Source organism: Durio zibethinus, chromosome 20, assembly GCF_047325235.1.
Source record: "Durio zibethinus cultivar Kanyao isolate XHJ-2024 chromosome 20, ASM4732523v1, whole genome shotgun sequence".
NCBI lineage: Eukaryota > Viridiplantae > Streptophyta > Magnoliopsida > Malvales > Malvaceae > Durio > Durio zibethinus.
This window is the reverse complement of record NC_143181.1, coordinates 3,884,124-3,903,471: the sequence shown is the minus strand read 5'-3', so window position 1 is coordinate 3,903,471 and position 19,348 is coordinate 3,884,124. Positions and strand designations below refer to the sequence as shown.

The 19,348-nt window shown below is 28.2% G+C and overlaps 1 protein-coding gene across 4 annotated transcripts; it reads left to right on the top strand.

The window, feature by feature from the left end:
• Positions 1 to 230: 230 nt before the first annotated feature.
• LOC111314921 (MADS-box protein SVP-like) lies at positions 231 to 16,396 on the top strand. 4 transcript variants are annotated; one of them, XM_022916539.2, is made up of 9 exons: positions 235 to 398; positions 872 to 1,062; positions 14,359 to 14,437; positions 14,841 to 14,902; positions 15,001 to 15,100; positions 15,188 to 15,229; positions 15,397 to 15,438; positions 15,529 to 15,686; positions 16,147 to 16,396. In XM_022916539.2, exons 2-9 carry the CDS (start codon positions 881 to 883, stop codon positions 16,160 to 16,162), a joined length of 681 nt encoding a protein of 226 aa, XP_022772274.2. In that variant the 5' UTR covers positions 235 to 398; positions 872 to 880; the 3' UTR covers positions 16,163 to 16,396. The 4 variants fall into 4 exon arrangements, with proteins under 4 accessions (XP_089605415.1, XP_022772274.2, XP_022772275.2 ...); XM_022916540.2 differs by having other exon boundaries at positions 320 to 563; XM_089749289.1 differs by lacking the exon at positions 16,147 to 16,396 and having other exon boundaries at positions 231 to 398; positions 15,529 to 15,690.
• Positions 16,397 to 19,348: the final 2,952 nt, after the last annotated feature.

Below are 19,348 nucleotides of genomic sequence, written 5' to 3'. Positions count from 1 at the left end.
TTAATAACTGTTCAAAGTTGCAAAAGGAAAATAAAAAGTGATAGAAGGAGGAATCAATTGATTGGGAAGTGATGCAGTGACGTGCCATTGGGTATAGGAATAGCAGAAACAAAGTAGGGTTATATTTAACGCTATCCATTGTACGAAAAGCGATAGACCACATAAAATAAAGAAAAGAGGTTTGATAAAAATTGAAATGAAGTCACTTCATTTGGTTTTTGATGCCATCATCTATGATCGAAGCCCTGATTTTGGCTTCCCTCCCTCTCTCTCTCTCTCTCACTCTCTCTCACACGCCCACACAAACGAATTTCTTTTTAACCTTTTTAGGCAAAAACTCACAAACTGAATATAGTGTTGAAGAGTCTGCCTTCATCTATAAAAGGGAAGGCAAATCGGTAAACCTTTCCCTTCTTGAACCAGCAAATATTCACAAACAAAGCCTCTCTCTCTTTTTCTGTTCTTTCTCTTATGGTTTAACTTTCTGCAATTGTGAGGCTTTTGGTTTCTGTGAGCTGACCTAACTTGCAGCTTCTGAACAAATCCCACAGTTCCTCAATAGGGTAAAACTAATGAAAAATAACCCACCAATCTTAGATCCTTTGTGTTTTTTGTGCATGTCCATGAGCTAAGATTGGTGGGTTTTTGTCACTTTTTCTTGTTTTGTTCACCTGGATCTGGACTTGGGGTCTTCCACTAGGGTTTCAGCCAAAAATTCATCAAAGACCTTAGCACAAAAAGTCAAGAAAACCCCCTAATTCTTTTTAAGTCATTTTATGTACTAGTATAGTAGTAGTATTTGTCTTTCTATGTGTGGTAAAATGTGGAACTTTTATTTTATTTTTTTGGTTTTGATCTTATGTTATGGAAGGTAGTAGAAATGGCCAGAGAGAAGATCAAGATCAAGAAGATTGACAACGTGACGGCCAGGCAAGTGACTTTCTCTAAGAGAAGGAGAGGGCTTTTCAAGAAAGCACAAGAGCTTTCAGTTATGTGTGATGCTGAGGTTGCTCTCATCATTTTCTCGGCTACTGGCAAGCTGTTTGAGTTTGCTAGCTCCAGGTATTTTTAATAAACCGTCTTTTCTTTGGAAAAAAATGGCTTTTGTATATCACCAATGCATCACTTCTCTGATCTCTCTTTCAGTATTCCTGCTCTTCTTTTATTTTGCGTGTACTTATATGAGGAAGGGCAAGAGGACCTGGCAGCTAGATTCTATTGCTCTCAGGTTTTAGATCGCACGACTGATCTTTCAAAACAAGAATGATCAACCCTTTGAAGAAAAAAGGAAAGTCTTCAAGGGCCAGAAAGAAACCTGGCTATCTCAAGCTAGTGCCTGGGTTTATGATTATGGTTTACCGAAAGCTCTTAGGGTGAGTCTTTTCAAGGAAAGATCTTGAGGAAATGAGAAATTACAAACCCTTAAGGATCATCTTTCTGTTGTTGATTTTCCATAGATCATGGATGCCAAACTCTCTTCTAAGACTTTTTAACTTATTTGTAGGAAGAAAAAATTGACTAAAACTAGTTTTTTCTTTCTTTTCTAATTGAAGACGTACCCTTTTTCATACTAATTTTTATTTTATTGCACGACATTATTAGATACTAACATATAGTACAATTAATTGTACTATATGTTCTCTCTTCTGCATAAAATATAATTTCTCAAGCCCCAAAAAATCTACTCCTCGTGTTGGTAAAGATTGGTGGACTTTAAGAAAGATGATTCGTGTTTAAATTTATTTAGTTCATATCTTTCTTGGATAATTTTGGTACCTTGCTTTTGATCATCCTTATGCCCTTCGGTTACCGAGTCTTGGGGCAAGAGATCTTAGGTATTGCATGGTATATGTTGAGAATCTTCGGTGGCACATATAGCTACCTAGAGAATATATCCCTTTTAAAATTTACATGTACAAAAATTTATTGTTCCATTTCTGATAGCTGTGGAAGATGACTTGTTAGTATCAAAGGTTTCCTTCAAATTTTTTTTTCAAATTTGTTTTTTGGTATCCAAATGTTAATTCCATGCCATAAAACCTTATTAATGGCATTGTCTACTATTATCTTATATGAAGATGGTCTGAGATTGACCAAGTTTGAGTTTGAAGACAAGCCTTGCTATAGTGAAAAGTCTTAGGAAATATGAGACTCATTCATATATATATATATATATATATATATATATAAGGTATAGCTAAGCTAAGCTGTTTTTGCTCTTTCTTTGTCCATCAACTATGAAATTCCAAGACTAACAAGTGCGTAAAACCATATTTTCTCTTTCTTTTGTCTTTAATAGGTGTTGTACTTCTTATTTATAAAAGCTTGAATGGTGTTTGAAAGCAAGGGGTTATTGAGTCAAACAAGAGGCTGTAACAATATGACTATGACTATGACTGTCAGCCATACAAACTTGAGCTAAATGATTAGTTGTTTATATATAAAGTATATCAGATGAGCTAATTAAGAAGAATATGTAACAGAATAAGTATAACTGATGTCGGGCCGGAACAAGAGAGGAATGCTAGTCGTTGGAGGGAGAAAAGACATTACTAATGCTGTAATGCAAAGGGATGATTTAGAAGATGAAATAAATGAAGGTAGTTGGATGCTTTGTGTTGAATGCAACCTGAAACAGTAGTGCAACAAGACTAAGGCAATCATGATAAAAAAGGATTGGGAGAGACTATGAGGTTTTATTTGAATATATAACTAATAATGAATGAGTATTCAATGAACTAGTGGAATACACTATATATCATAAATAGCTTATATTACAATGCTAGGTGATCATGGCCTTCTAGGTTGAAATAGTTAATTGATGGTGTAGACATCTTAATTTGTTTGGGGTTGTAATTGTTTAATTTATTTTTATTAAATAAATAAATAATGAAAAAGAAAAATCAAGTGGTTTAGTTTATATGAACTGTTTGTTTGGATCGTAAAGTTAGAGTTGAACTTAAAGTTTGAAAGGAGAATTAAAGGAAAATTGAAACTTTGTTTGATATAGAGTTCTCTTTATTTGAATCTTATAAATACAAACCCAAAATAAGCAGTAGAACACATAGAGAGATAGCAAAAAGAAAAGGCATATTTAGAAATTAGAAAAGAAAGTAGTGATTTTTTTTGAAGAGTTTTTTTTGGAAAAATATGAAAATTTCAAATTTCGACGGACTTTTTCAGTTTTCAATGAAGATTTTGACAAAGTTTGAACTTTTTGGTAAGTTTTTCAAAATCTGATTAAAAATTTTGATGAAGATTGAATTTTTCGATGGTATTTTGGCAAAATAATCCAAAAATCAATGAAGATACCTTGTTTCTGGTGACCAATTCTAGAAATCGGTGAATGTGCATTTGGTTGTTTATAGGTTGTAGATAGAGAGATAGAAAAAAATAAGTAAAGAGAAAATGTATGAGGATTTTGAGGAACAGAAGAATTTTGGCCTTTTTATACGTCTACCCAAATGTCGTTTTTTGCATATAAGTTTTTATAGGATTTGTGTTTTTTCTCGTGCCTAACCCACGCCCCACATGTGACTTGGTTCGTAACTGGCAAAGTTGAGCAGACTCTTTAGTTGAGTCGAGTACTAGCTGAGCCATTTCAATCGTTTATTTGTTCCTTTAGTCGAGCCTTCTAGTCATTAAAGTCGAGCTGGTTCTTGTTTTGGTATTTTTTATTTTATTTATTTACTTTTAAAGTACTTTTATATGATTAAATTTTAAAAAAATTAAAGAAGAAAAATAATATAAAACAAAATAAAACATTAATAATTTTTTTAAATAAATACTAATTATCCAATGATAAAATTTTTAAAAATTGTAAAATGTTAATTTTTATACAATTCTTATGTGAGAATTTTTTAAATTTAACTTAAATGGAAGAGAATTTGGATAAAGTTTCAATAATAATAATAATAATTTTTTTAATTTAAAAAAACACAAATTTAAATAAAATTTTGGAATTAAAATATTAATTACTCAATGATAAGATTCTTAGAAATTATCCTCAAGCCTTTAGTCTAGTGGTTAAAGGCGCTCGAGAAGATATCAAAGGGCTAGTTTTGAACTAAGCCTCTCTCTTTCCCCTTACTTGTGCTAGGGTTTTGCCCTCCTGATGTAACCAAAAAAAGATTCTTAAAAATTTCAAATAGCAAATTTTTTAAAATATTTAGTGAGGAATTTCTTTAAATTTTATTCAAATTATGAAATAATTTAGATGAAATTTTAATAAAAGTAATTGTATTCTTATCTAAATAATAGTTAAAAATAATAAAATTATAACAAATATAACTTTAAAATGTGGAGAAAAATATTTGATAATTATCCAAGGATGAGAATTTTAAAAATTTCAAATGATAAATTTTTTAATAAATTTTGAGGTGAGAAATTTTTTTAAATTCAACCAAAATGGTGGAAGAATTTAAATGAGACTTCAAAAAATAATTGTCATATTATTTTTTCTAAGGATTAGAAAATTAACAATAGTTTAAATTCTAAATTAACTCAAATTGTGAAAAATTTAAAAATAAAACTTGTAAAAACTTTTCTAAATACACCCAAATGGTGAAAAAAATTTAAAAATAAAAATAAAATTGTAAAATAAATTTCAAGGATGAAATTTTTAGTAATCATAAATGAATGGTTATCTAAAAAATTTTTAGATGAGAAAATATTTTTAATTTAGGCCTAAATGGTGGAAGAATTAGATATATTTTTGACAAACAAAAATTGATTAAGTTTTTTGGACGACGAAACCTTTTCAAGAAAATAAATGAAATTCTTGAATACTCTTGAGGTGATGAAGTAATTTTAAGAATTCTTTTAGATTGATGGAGAAATCTTAGAAGTTATTTTCAATATTTAAACATTAAAATAAAAATTATTAAAACCAAGATAATTGTTAGAATAATTCAAAATTAAATGGTATCATCTTAGGATGGATGTTGTAAAGGTGCTATAATATTTTTCACACATAATCAAACTCTCAAACTTAGTTTTGGTTAGAAAGTCAGAACCTATTCTTTAAGGACCCTTAGTCAAGTTTACGAGTTCTTTAAAAGAATAGATTCATTAGGTGATTTATCACACCTTAAAAAAAGATTGGTGACGACAGTTCAGTTATAGATTTTTGGATTTATATGTTATAATAGTTTGACAATTCCACTGGAGATTCTGAGAGTTAGCTATTAATTAATTTTGAATTTTTCTAATTTTTGTTTTGCTTGGTTTTAAATTATTTATTTATTTTATTCTTTGACTTGGCATGTGAAAATGGCGAATAATGATATATGTATTTTTTCATGTTCATGATCATATGCATATGCATCACATGAGCTCTATACCTAAGCTTTTTCCTTCATAAGAGGGAATAAAATACTTACGCTCTCGTGAGATAATAATCTCTGTAATGATAATGAAATATTTTTATTCAATTTGAATCATTTTCATTTATAGCCTATGATGGGCGAGGATTGGACTCTCTTAGTAGTTTGTGATGGATAATGATGTGAGAACAATTTAAAAACTTTTAGATTTAACCCAAACCACGTATAAAAATACATAAGAAGCCAATCTTAGGTTAGAGCTATATCTACCCATCACTAAAATATAACCTTAATTAAGACATATGAGTGGACTTTTTGAGCTTCATGATAAATGTTGATTAAGCTATTGTATGTTAAGTGTTGTATTTTATTCCAGCATCACTAACGTATGTTTTTATCCATGCATATGATGTGACACGTCAGTACATGTATTCATACATTGTTTATGCGTTTATTCATTCATACATATAGGATTTTTAAAAAAGGTTAGATTAATAACATTAACATACTAATCAAGGTATACAAGGTTCAAATATAGCTTCACCGTCTAAGAATCTAGTTCAACCATTCACCATCAGTATAATACCAGAATCGGAGCTATACAAATGGAATAGAAAAATGCTAATCGTTTTGAGAAGATAAAGAAAGCCCAAGAGAAGCTTGAAGAGGAGTTGGATAAGATTCTAAAAGCTTTGAATAAATTAAATACGAAAAATAGTGTAGAAGAAGATGTTAGTCAGTAAGAGCATTATTCACAAGATGTTTTTCATAGTTATGGCTCGTATCAAGCCCAGTTCATATAGGATTCACCATTACTTCAATTCACATACCTTGTAGGGTATACATACTGCGAAATACCATTGACTTCAAACCCAGGGCATTATCAGAGTTATGTAAATCCTATCTTTATGAGAAGACAGTAGAATCAATCAAAGTTCCTGATATTCTTGATATGGATAATCTAAAAGAAAAAGAAAAATTAAAAATAAAAGTGGTCGAGTTGCTAGGGGACTCTAAGGTTAAACAGAAAATGAACTTGTTAGAAGAAAGGTTGTGAGTAGTGGAAGAAATTGATTTTTATGGTTCCATGGATGTTGTTGGGCTCTGTTTAGTTTCAGATATTGTTATTCTTTCAAAATTTAAAGTTTTAAAGTTTAAGAAATATGATAATACAAAGTGTCCAATGAGTCATATTACCATGTGCTGTCAAAAAATGGTTACCTATGCTAGTAATGAAAAGTTACTAATGCATATATTTTAAGATAGCTTTATTGGCTCTGTTGCTAGATGTATGTCCAGTTGGACAAGACTCTTATTTACTTTTGGAACGAGATGGCCTGTGACTTCATTGTCAGTATCGACATATAATAGATCTAGCTCTTGATCGCCTTTACTTACAGAATATGGAGAATAAGACAATCAAGTCCTTTAAAGAGTACGCCCAGAGGTGGAGGGATATAGTTATTCAAGTTTAGCTATCTTTAACTGATAAGAAAATCGTTTGTTTATCTATACCCTTAAAGTTCTTTACTATGAGAAAATGGTAGGAAATGCAACATAAAACTTCGTTAATATGGTGATTTTAGGAGAAATTATTAAAAATACCATCAAAAGTGGCAAGTTTAAAGAAGAAGAGATCGATAGCACCAAGAAAAAAGGTTGCCTAAAAAGAAAGAAGCTAAAGCCCAAATTACGAATTTCGATAGGCAACAATTTAAAAGCTATGCTTTATATCCATCGCTTGTTCATCCTGTTTACTATCCCATAGTTAATGATATTGTGTAAGCTTTTTACCATCCATATCCACGACCAGTTTACCCATCAAACTACCAACCAGCCTTTTAAATACCCATATATGGGTCTAGTCATATCACTACATCAGCTACAAAGCCTAACAATCAAGTGAGTAGTTTGAAAAGATCTTGTAATAATCAAGAAAGGGCTCACATTGGCTTTATTTGCATGACTTACACTAAGATATTCTCAAAATTGATGGAGAACGATTTGGTATCTCCAGTTATTCTATAATCATTGTAGTCACCCTATCCAAAGTAGTATGATGCTAATGCCATATGCAATTACTATAATGGGAACATAGGTCATTTTATTAAAACTCGCCTTACTTTCAAACACAGGGTGCAAAGTTTGATCCGAAAAAGCTTGACAAGCTTTAACGAATCAGGGGAGTCGGATGTCAATAAAAATCTTTTGTTTGATCACCCAAGGCATAATTTTTGGAAGGACAAACATGTTAAGGTTGGTTGAAAATTGTCATTTTATGATTTCTTTTAGAGTAATGTTAGAAATTTTTTATATAATAATATTTTATTTTTTTGTCATTTTAATAAAAAGTAAGTTTATGCATTTCATTACATTTTCTCTTTCATTCCAACCACTATTCCATGCTTAGGTTTTTTCCCATGTCTTTTTATTTTCATTCTCAAATTTCAAATGATAAATGTTTAGACAATGATAAACAATAATTTTAGGATTTACTTTTGAAAACTTATATTGATTTGTGGAGACTATTTGAGTAAAAGAAACAAGCTACTAGCAGATATAAAATAGATATATCTTAAAGATATACAACATTTATAATGATACATGAGTTTATCTTTGTTTAATAGATGATCTTCAAAGAAAGTATTCACGTTTGAGATGAAAAATGATCGTCTTTTTTTTATCATTCATAAAATCATTTATTGATACCATTTTTAAGTCTTTTATGATTTTTTTTAAAGAACCCCAACGAAGGATCACTTTTCGTATTGGGGAATAAATTTTGAGAATAACCTATTTGAAAAAAAAAGGCAAAAGATTACAAAAGTCTTTAAAGATAGAGTAAAAAAAAAGAGAAGAACCCATTAAAAAAAAAATGAATGCTACAAATGATTTGGGGTAAAGTAATGGAATTTTTTGTAAGAAATAAGATAAATAAAAAAAAAGAAGTGAAATGATGAAGAATGGGGCAAAGTGTCAAGTTGCATCAAATGATGAGAAATGAGCCTTTGGTTTTGAACCTTTAAGCATATATTTTAAGCTTATTTTTTTTATGACCCCTCACCATAGCCTTCACTATAACCCTTAAAAGTTTATTTTGATCGAATGTAAATGCTCAAATTGAATGATCATATATTGAGCTAAGACATGCTTGTGAGGGAGCAATGGAATTGTTTTATGTTTTTGTATTTTAGAGATTGATATGTGAGAGATTTATGATGGATGAAAAAAAGTGAAAAAATGAAAATGAAAAAAAATGAAATTGAAAAAGTGAAAAATATGAGAAATATGAAAAAAATAAAAAAGTGAAAAACATAAAAAAAGACTTAAATTGAAAACTTGAAAGGGTGATTTGGGTAGAAAAATGTTTAAGTTAAAAATTGGATAGGTAGTCAAATATATAGAAGATTAAAGACATCTAAAGATCTTTTTAAAGCTAAGACAAAGTTTGATGAGCTCAAAATGAAAGATAATGGAATGAGTTTTTGAAAAAGAACTATGGGTCAATGTTAAGAATTATTTGAATAGTTATTGTTTGGACATTGTTGTACCATTCAATACCATCCTTAGTGATATATTTTGAATTTATTCCTTTGTCTATTTAATTTTTACTAGACTTGTTCTTTTACCTTTCTCATAATTCACTTAGTACTATCGTATTTTTGTATCCCTAAAATAAGTTGAGAAAATATATGATTGTATTATATTTGTCAAGAATTGAAATGATAATGAATGAATGAGAATATTTAGAAAAGATTCTTGCATTCATTAGAAAAGAAATCTATGAGCAAAAAAAAAAAATGAAAGAAGCTTCAGAAGATTTGAAAAGACAGGGATGACTAAGTGATGAATATGATAATAGATTAGTCGACATAACCTATGAATTGTGATCAAACGATGAAATAATATGGATCAGTGGATGAAATTTGTTTTGAAATTGCTAGTGCTGTGAAGCCTGTGGGTTGTGATCAAGTGATGAAAATAATGTGGAGCAGTTGACGAAATTTGTTTTAAATTGTTAGTGTCAAGATGCTAAAAAGAGAAAAAATAAGATGGTGGACTCTTGAGAATCATATTATCACAATTAATTAGAATTTCATGATATTAATGTTAGTGATATTTGCATTACATGCATTACGTTTGCATTGTTGTTTGAACAATAGATGTACATAATTTGGTAAATATTTAAAACTTTGGTTTGATCATGCATTCGCATCATACAGTGAACATTTGACTCATGGTTTAAAGTATGGCATTTGCATTATTGTAAGAATTTAGACTATTGCATTTGCATCATTAAGAAAACATTTGCCTCATGATCATGACATTTATTACATACAAAATCTTGACTTTAATGAAAAATTGAGAATTTTCATGACAAAAAATTTTAAACTTTTTGAGGAAAGCCTTTTGAAGATAAGGTTGGGAATTATCGAATGGAAAAATGTTTTATAAGAAAAACATTTAGAATTCTGAAGTTGTGAAGCCTTTTAGAAGAGCATTTTTTAATGTTAAAAATGATGATAATCTTTGAGTTTTAAATAAGAACATGTAAATTTAGATGTGAAACTCTAAAATTTATCAAATGTGAAATTTTAAACTTAATGAGAAACTTTGAAATTTTGGAAGTAAACTCTTAAATTTTTTGAATGAGAACCTTTGAATTTAGATGTGAAACTCTAAAATCTATCAGATGTGAATATTTGAACTCGAATAAGAAGTTTGAAATTTTGAATGTGAACCTCTAAAATTTTTTGAATGAGAACCTTTGAATTTAGATGTGAAACTCTTAAAATTTATCGAATGTAAATCTTTGAACTCGAATAAGAAGCTTTAAAATTTTGGACGAAATTCTGAAGTTTTTAAATGAGAATTATCGAATGTAAAACACAAAACTTTAAATTCTTGGAAGTCAATCCTTAAAGTTTTTCAAATAAAAAATCTTTAACTTTTGGATGTAAATCTTTAGAATTCGAATGTGAATCTATAGATGTTAATGTGAATCTTGCAATTTTGATGCAAATCCTTAAATTGAACTTTGGATGTGAATATCTCAAATGCATATATGAATTTTTACGAATCTAATGTGCTTGCAAATTTGAAATGCTTACGAATATGAAATACTTGCGGATCTGAAAAATCCTATGAATTTGAAAATATTACGAATTTGAATTCTTTCGAATTTGAAAGTCTTGTAAATTTTTGAATTACGAACCTTTGATTTTCAAAATGGTGATTCTTTGAACTCAAATTGTGAATCTTTAAGTTACAACTTGGATTACTAATTTTCAGGTTACGAAGTTCTTGAATATTTCAAATTGTGAATCTTTGGAGTTCAAACACAATCTATAAGACCTCTAAACCTTTATTTATAGGAGTTTTTTTTTTAAATCATTAAACTTCTGTGTAGAAGAATCTTATTTAATTTTCAAAAGTCATTGAGCCTTTATTTAGAGGAGATCATATTTATTTTTCAAAAGTTGAGCCTTTGTTTAAAGAAGCTTATATATTTGTCAAAAGTTGTTGAGCCTCTGTTGAAAGGAGTTTTTATATTTTTCAAAGTGTTAAATCTCTGTTTAAAAAAGCTATTATGCTATTCAAGACATCTTACGTATCCTTTTCTTAAAAAAAATGTCGAGTTGATTCTTATTTGGATTGTATACGTCTTTACACAATTCTTAGTTCTCAAAAAGTACGCAAAGAGGAGCAACTGTAGACATTTCAATTTATTTGGGTTTGTAATTGTTTAACTTGTTTTTGTTAAATAAATAAATAACTAAAAAAAAAAGGCGGTTGAGTTTGTATGAAACTGTTTGCTTGGATCGTAAAGTTAGAGTTGAACTTAAAATTTGAAGAAAGTTAAAGGAAAATTGAAACTCTGTTTGATATAAAGTTCTCTTGATTTGAACCTTATAAATACAAACCCAAAACAAGTAGTAGAACACATAGAGAGATCAACAAAAAAAAGGCATATGCAAAAATCAAAGAACAAAGTAGTGATTTTTTTTAAGAGGTTTTTTTGAAAAAATCTAAATTTTTAGATTTCGATGAACTTTTTCATTTTTCGATGATGATTTCAGTGAAGTTTGAACTTTTTGACGAGTCTTCCAGAATCTAGTTGAAGATTTCAATGAAAATTGAATTTTTCAGTGGTATTCTGGCAAAAAATCTAGAAACTGATGAAGATATCCAGTTTTCAGCTACCAATTCCAAAAACCAGTATATGTTCATTTGATTGTTCATAGTTTGTAGAGAGAGAGGGAAAGAAAAATATTAAGTAGAGAGAGTGTAAGAAGATTATAAGGAAAAGAAGAATTTTGGCCATTTTATACGTTCGCTTAAACAACGTGGTGTTTTGCATATCAATTTTTATAGGATCCGTTTTTTTCTCGTGCCTGACCCACGCCCAGGTGTGACTCAATTCGCGACCCGCAAAGTTAAGCCAATTTTTTAGTCAAGTCGAGTATCGATTGAGCCATTTTAGTTCATTTGTTCCTCTAGCTAAGCCTTCTAGCTGTTAAAGCTGAATCAGTTCCTATTTTATCTTATTTATTTATTTTTAAAGTATTTTGCATGATTAATTTTAGGAAAAATTAGAGAGGAAAAAATAATATAAAACAAAATAAACATTAATATTTTTTAGAATAAATAATAATTACTAATGATAAAATTTTTAGAAATTGTAAAAGTTTAATTTCTATACAATTCTTAGGTGAATTTTTTTTTTTTAAATTTGACTCAAATTGAGGAGAATTTAGATAAAATTTTAATAATAATAATTAACATTTATTTTTAATTTGTAAAAAGAATAAAAAAAAACAAATTTGAATTAAATTTTAGAATTAAAATGCTAATTACTCAATGATTAAATTCTTAGAAATTTCAAATAGTAAATTTTTTAAGAAATTTATAAGTGAGAAATTTTTTTAAATTTTACTCAAATTTTAAAATAATTTAGATAAAATTTTAATAAAAGTAATTATTTTTGTGTGCAAATAATAATTAAAAATTATAAAATTATAAAAAAATAAAACTTAAAAATGTGGGGAAAAAATATTTGACAATTACCAAATGATGAGAATTTTAAAAATTTTAAATGATAAATTTTTTAAGAAATCTTTAGATAAAAATTTTCTTTAAATTCAACCCAAATTGTGGAAGAATTTAAATGAGACTTTAAAAAATAATTGTCATTTTTTTTTCTAAGGATTAGGAAATTAACAATATTTTAAATTCTAAATTGACTCAAATGGTGAAAAATTTAGAAATAAAACTTTTAAAAACTTTTCTAAATAAATCCAAATGGTGAAAAAATTTAAAAATAAAAATAAAATTGTAAAATAAATTTCGAAGATGAAATTTTTAGTAATCACAAATGGATGTTTATCTAAAAATTTTTTAGATGATAAATTATTTCTAATTTAAGCCCAAATGAAAAAAAATTAGATATATTTTAGATAAACAAAAATTAATTAAGTTTTTTTGACAACGAGGCTCTCCAAGAAAACAAATAGAATTCGTGAATACTGTTGATGTGAGGAAGTAATTTTAAGGATTCTTTTAGATTAATGAAAAAATCTTAGAAGTTATTTTCAATATTTAAACATTAAAATAAAAACCATTGAAATCAAGATAATTATTAGGATAATTCAAAATTAAATGGTACCATCTTAGGATGGGTGTTGTTGGGGTGTCATAACTTTTTTTACACGTAATTGAATTCCTGAACTTAGTTCTGATCAGAAGGTCAGAATTTATTTTTTAAGGACTTTTAATCAAGCTTAAGAGCTTTTAAAAGAATATATTCATTAGGGGACTAATTACACTGTAAAAAAAAATGATGGCAATTTTTCTTGTTAAGTCTAGCTATAGATTTTTAAATTTATACGTTATGATAAATGTTTTGGATAAATGTTCTAGAATATTTTAATAGAGTATCAAATTGTGTTAATAATCATTTGATTTGTCTGTAAATTGTTGAGTTTTTAGTTCTAGTGATTAATTCGGACCTACAAATACAAAAAAAAAAATCAAATTGTACTTTTGATTTCAATATTATAATCCCAAATAATTTTCCAAATGGTTTCTTATGTTATGCAAAGAGCAGAATATTGATAATCATACGAAAAAGTTTTGCATATAAATTAATAGGGTCAAATTGTTTGAAATACATAATATTCTATGACTTGATATATAATAATTTTACAATTTACATATATCAATTAATGAGTTTTCCTAGATAATTCTTCTAAGAGATGGCTGGTGCTTGTTGGTCAATGCAAACACATGTCCTTACGTCTCAAAAATTGACCTTTATGATGTGTTCTCCCTCAGTTTATCATATTTGAATGGCCTTTGTTCTTTAGAGGCAATGTAGGAAAACTGGGAATTTTGATGTATCATGTTGAATGAGCCTAGCTAAGTTAAGTTTCTGCTTTTGCATTCAGCTCATTCCAAAGGGTAATGTATTTCTGAATGAATTGATATATGAAATCTCAGCCAGAGCTTGAGCTCAATTACTTGGTTTTTCTACTCCCTAATTTTAGATTGAATGCCTTGTGTATTTAATTTCCGTGCTACTTGGTCTGAATTCAACATCATAGTATATTTATTTTTTCTAGCAGTGCATCTATTGTCTTCTCCATGGTCTCCAGTCTCAATTATGAGTGTTGGTTAACTGTTTAAGTGAACATCACACACTAATTCGTTAAATGCAGAAAATAAGATTCCACTGTTATAATGTCATTTTTTGGATACAATTTGCTTATCGATGATTGTTGCAGTAACTGTTTAGACTTTGTCCCTAGCATCTATAGGCTTACTGTATGGTGAACATTCTTTAACATATCGTTTCGTGTCAGGTGAAACTATATTGGAAATATAGATAGTTTTGCTGAAGAAGAATTCCTTTTAAACCTTTCCTTGTTTGATGCACCTTGTAATTGAATTCAATATTTATAATGTCATGCTTCAGGTTTTTCACCTGAAGAATAATGTCATCTAAGTAATTTTATCATTTTTTTCCTCCATGAAGCATGAGGGATATATTGGGAAGGTATAATCTGCAATCCAACAATCTCAGCAAATTGGATCAACCAACTCTTAAACTGCAGGTATACAAGTTGTTTTTAACCTTCTAAATCATTTTGTTATCATAATTTCTGAAGCATCCTTTAGGATATGTTGAATATTTCAAGGAGAAACATGCTTCAGCCTCTTGAATTGCATTTCAAACATATATTTACATGTTCAGTTTATTTCCTATGCATAGCTTGCGATCCCCCTTCATTATATGTAAAGCAACATTGTTCCTTGAGTTCTTCCATTAATTTTATGTATGTAGAATACTTTTTTTTTTCCAATTTTCTTTCTGTTGATAATTTCATCTGAAAAGATGGAATTTGTAGATTGAAAAGGCTTCAGAAAACTCAATTGCCAATGCTTTCTTTTGGTATTTTGAAGTCTTGCAACTTGGAAATATAGCTTTTAATCAGAGTGTGCCATTTTTAAATACAGCTGGAAAACAGTAATCACGTAGGATTGAGCAAAGAAATTGCTGATAAGAGCCTTCAACTAAGGTAAGAATAATGATCAATAATTTGTTTCCTTAATATGACTGCTGCTGAAGGAAATTAGACATTTATGATTACATTGACACATGACCACTTTATAACAGGCAGATGAGAGGAGAAGATCTTCAAGGATTGAACATAGATCAATTGCAGCAACTAGAGAAAATGCTTGAATCAGGACTTACTCGCATTCTCGAGACTAAGGTTTATACATGTTGCTTAAGCTGCAACGCAAATGCTTGATTTTGATTTTGTCCATTATAACAAGAATCTTATTTCATTTTTTTCCAGGGTGAACGTATTATGAATGAGATCTCTTCACTTGAAAAAAGGGTTAGTAAGCAATGGAAATATCTATGACTACAAGCCAAGCCAACAATATGCATGTTAAAACAAGTGTCATCTTCCATGCAAACAACCATGAAAATTATTAAGAAAATTCATTTTTATATCCGTGTTTTCTTTTTTGTTTGCTTAATTTGCACTTGATAATACTGCAGGGAGCACAGTTGCTGGAAGAAAATAAGCAACTTAAAATGAAAGTAAGTGTAGTAGTTTCCAAAAATGTTATGCTGCTGTTCATACAATTATCAAACTATAAAAAATTTGACCTAGGATTTTGGGTTTTTCAGCTGGTGTCATTGTGTAAGGGAAAAAGACCTGTCTTAGCATATTCAGATGTCGGAGTTCAGGAAGAAGGCATGTCATCAGAGTCTGTCACTAATGTTTGTAGCTTCAGCAGCGGCCCTCCAGTGGAAGATGATAGCTCAGATACTTCTCTCAAATTAGGGTAAGCTAAAAATTTTCTATACACGCATTCTTCCAAATCTTGAACGTTAATGTTTGAAAGATTAAGCGATAATGTTACGAATGGTCATTGAATTATAGTAAAATATTCAATATTATATTTGAACTATAAAATGATAATAATGTAATATTTCAAAAGTTATTTGTTCGTTACGTATTATTATTTAGAACTAATCATGTTAGAACTGCTATCATATTAGTTACAAATTCATATTTCAAGTACTGAATTAAATATTTCAATATAATTTAAGGGTCATTCTTCACATTAATACAAGGATAAAAGGTAAGAGACAGTGGCTAATCGCGGCTTTTAATCACACACTTGAAATTCAAGGTCTTTTAACCAGTTAAAAATGGTGATAGAGGTCTCTTTTGATAGAATAATCAACATTGGTGCACTACTGGACATGTTTGATCAAATTTTGGTGCCTACTCTTTTGCAGGCTTCCCTTCTCTTAGCTGGAACACATGAGAGGAGATGAAGTAAATTCTTGCAAGAAATAAAGCTGAACACTTGCAAGATATGTTCCTGTCATATGTGTTAGGTGAAATGCAAATTGAAACATATAATATAATATTGGAAGTTGGTGATTTATCTTGAATTGCTTTAAACCTTGTTGTGGGTAGCACTGTTATTACCCTTTTAATTTGGATGTTTTTTTCCAACTTATTCTGAAGAAAACAAGTTTTTAACTTGTGTGCTGCTAGGGTTCTACGGTTCTGTTTATTAATTGATAATAACTAGTAATCTATATATCTACCTTCCTTTCGTTTCTGGATAATATGATCAGGACATAATTTTTTTAATATTAAAAAAGAAAATAATATTTATTTGTTCCATGTCAGCATTTTATTCCATGTAAGCATATCCTTCTTTCAAGTCTTTCTCTTCCCTGCAATCTCAACTAAAAAGCAACCAAAACATTTTATTTCGCTAGCTTCATCTTTTAAGATTTTCAAAATAAAAAAAAAAAATCGTACGATTTCAAATTGAAGAGAAAGAAGAAGAAATCCAAATTTAAAACCCAAAAAATAAGGAGAAAAATATCTCAAAATAAAAATCGAAGAGTTTTTTTTTTTCTTTTTAAAGGAGAATGACAAATAAGATTTGTGATTTCATAAGAAATTTTTAATTTTTATTTTTTGAAACTGATGATGTGATTTTGCTATGCATCCGTGGGAAGTAGATTTGATAAGCCAATGCCAATGGATTGGAGACATTAAAGATAATGGAAAGGACAACTTGTTCAATGAGAGGTGGCCGCCATGTTCATATCCACTTTAAAAGCTTCTTCCCACGTGATTGTGTGAGAAAGGGCAGATTTTACTAATTTAAAACACAAAATAAATACGATTCAAAAATAAAATATAAAAATGATATAATTTAAAATTATAGTAATAATTATATATGTATTTAATAAAATAAAAAAATTATATTTTATATTTTATATTAACATAAATTATGATACATAATTTTTATATAAAATATGATACGAATATATAAATTTTAATATTTTATATGATATAAATACACAAATTGTCAAATCTAAAATAGGTGAATAGATCACCAGTTCATTTCTCTGCAATAAGATTTGCAACAAATTTTATTGTTTCTTGGTTGATGTTGTAGGAAAGAAATGACAAATTACTTTGGCTTACTGACATAGAGTATAATGTTGACATGGAATCGAATTAAACCAAAATATCTTTGTTTAAGAATAAAGTTTAAATGTATCTTATTTTTGAGAATTAAGAATTTAAACTATCTTAATTGAGGAAAAAACTCTGAAATTCTTGCTATTTTTGTATGATGGGTATTTTAAATGTTATTTTTTAGAGTTTTTAATTAAAATAAAAATAAAACTATTTGTGCCGAGCTCCAATCTTAGGGCATTCTTAGAGAAACAGAAGAAAATGACGATATGAGGTAAAGGCAAAGTATGTGTCTTGCATTTGCACTTCGACGTACAAGTAAGACATTATGAGGTTGGAAAGGAAGTAGAAATGAGGAAATGGGACTATCATCAACTTACTTTAATGGTGTCTAGACCTTCATATTTATAGGTGAGTAACAAATGATCATTAGGGGATAATAAAAACAGTGTCAAGCTGATATGATACTGAGCATGTTATATTGACCTAACATGTCAAGTCGGCATAAATGACAGAAATACTTTTAGTTATCTACTGAAGGCTTATAAGATGAAAAAAAAATCACTATACCTTTTTAATCACCAAATAATTCTAACAAAAACATATTACTTTTACAATATAAGGTAATGCCTAATTGACATCTTATACAAGGTGGATCATATGATAAATAAATATATATATATTACTTTTTTTATAAAAAAAAAACTATATATTTTATGAAGATAAATTTATATAAATATATATAATGAATGAATCAACTTACATTCGTGTAAAATTAAAAATTTTACACATTTTTTTAGTTATTTATTTCAATAAATCTAAAAAAACGAGAGTCAAATAAAAAGAAAAAAAATTGATTAATTTTATCTCATAGATTTATTGAAATCAATAATTAAAAAAATTTAAAATTTTTTAGGCAAGTTAATCTCTATATTATAGGAAAAAAATACTTGTATATATGAAAAAAAAAAAAGTCAAACGTATTTTAAAATGTACTTGAATTTATTGAGAGATTGTGAGAAAATAATTATTTATAAATTTATTAAATTCAATTAAATAATTTCATTTAAACTAATTCAAAGAGAAGATACAAAAATCTCCTATCTCTCTCTCTCTCTCTCTCTCTCTCTCTCTCTATATATATATATATATATATAAACTAATTCAAAGAGAAGATACAAAAATCTCCTATCTCTCTCTCTCTCTCTCTCTCTCTATATATATATATATATATATATATATATATATATCGAACATATGCAACAGCTTAAGAATGCTATATAAAATTAGCAAAACTACACGATCGATGTAGTAAAATACTAGTATATTGTAGGATTAAATGTTGGTGACAAGATGAAAAATGAATGAAACTCGTCTATATAATGGATCCATTGATGAAAAAGTAATGAAACTTGCCTATTTTTTATCAACGAATTAAATTTATCATATTAAAATTGTGTCATTTAATACAAAAATATTACTATAATAATATTTTATTTAGTTTTAAAAATTGTTTAAAAATACTCGTTAACAAAAAAGTATTATTAACCTTATTTATGGTTATGATTTTTTTTTATATAAAAAAAAATTCCTTAACAAAATCTTATAATAATCCAACACTTTAGTTTTTTTTTTTTTATCCAAACTATTTTTTATCATTATCATTTATATTGGTATCTTTACCTACTATAAAAGCAATACCTTGCCTGTATTTTTCTGTATACATTTTTAAAGTTTTTTAAAAAATTGAAGGTTAAATTTGGGTCATAAAAAATTGTTTTACAGTTGTTTGTTGTATTTACCGTAATACCTACGTGACACTTATTAAAAAATATACATTAAGGGTATTTTTATTTATTGATGATATGAAGGGTTATATGAATTTCTATTGTTAAATGTTTTAAGGGTTTGAAAACACTCAATTTCTGTTTTATCTTTTTTCCTTTCCTTCTTTCTTCAACGATGCCTTTCTCCATTCTGTCATCCTCTTTC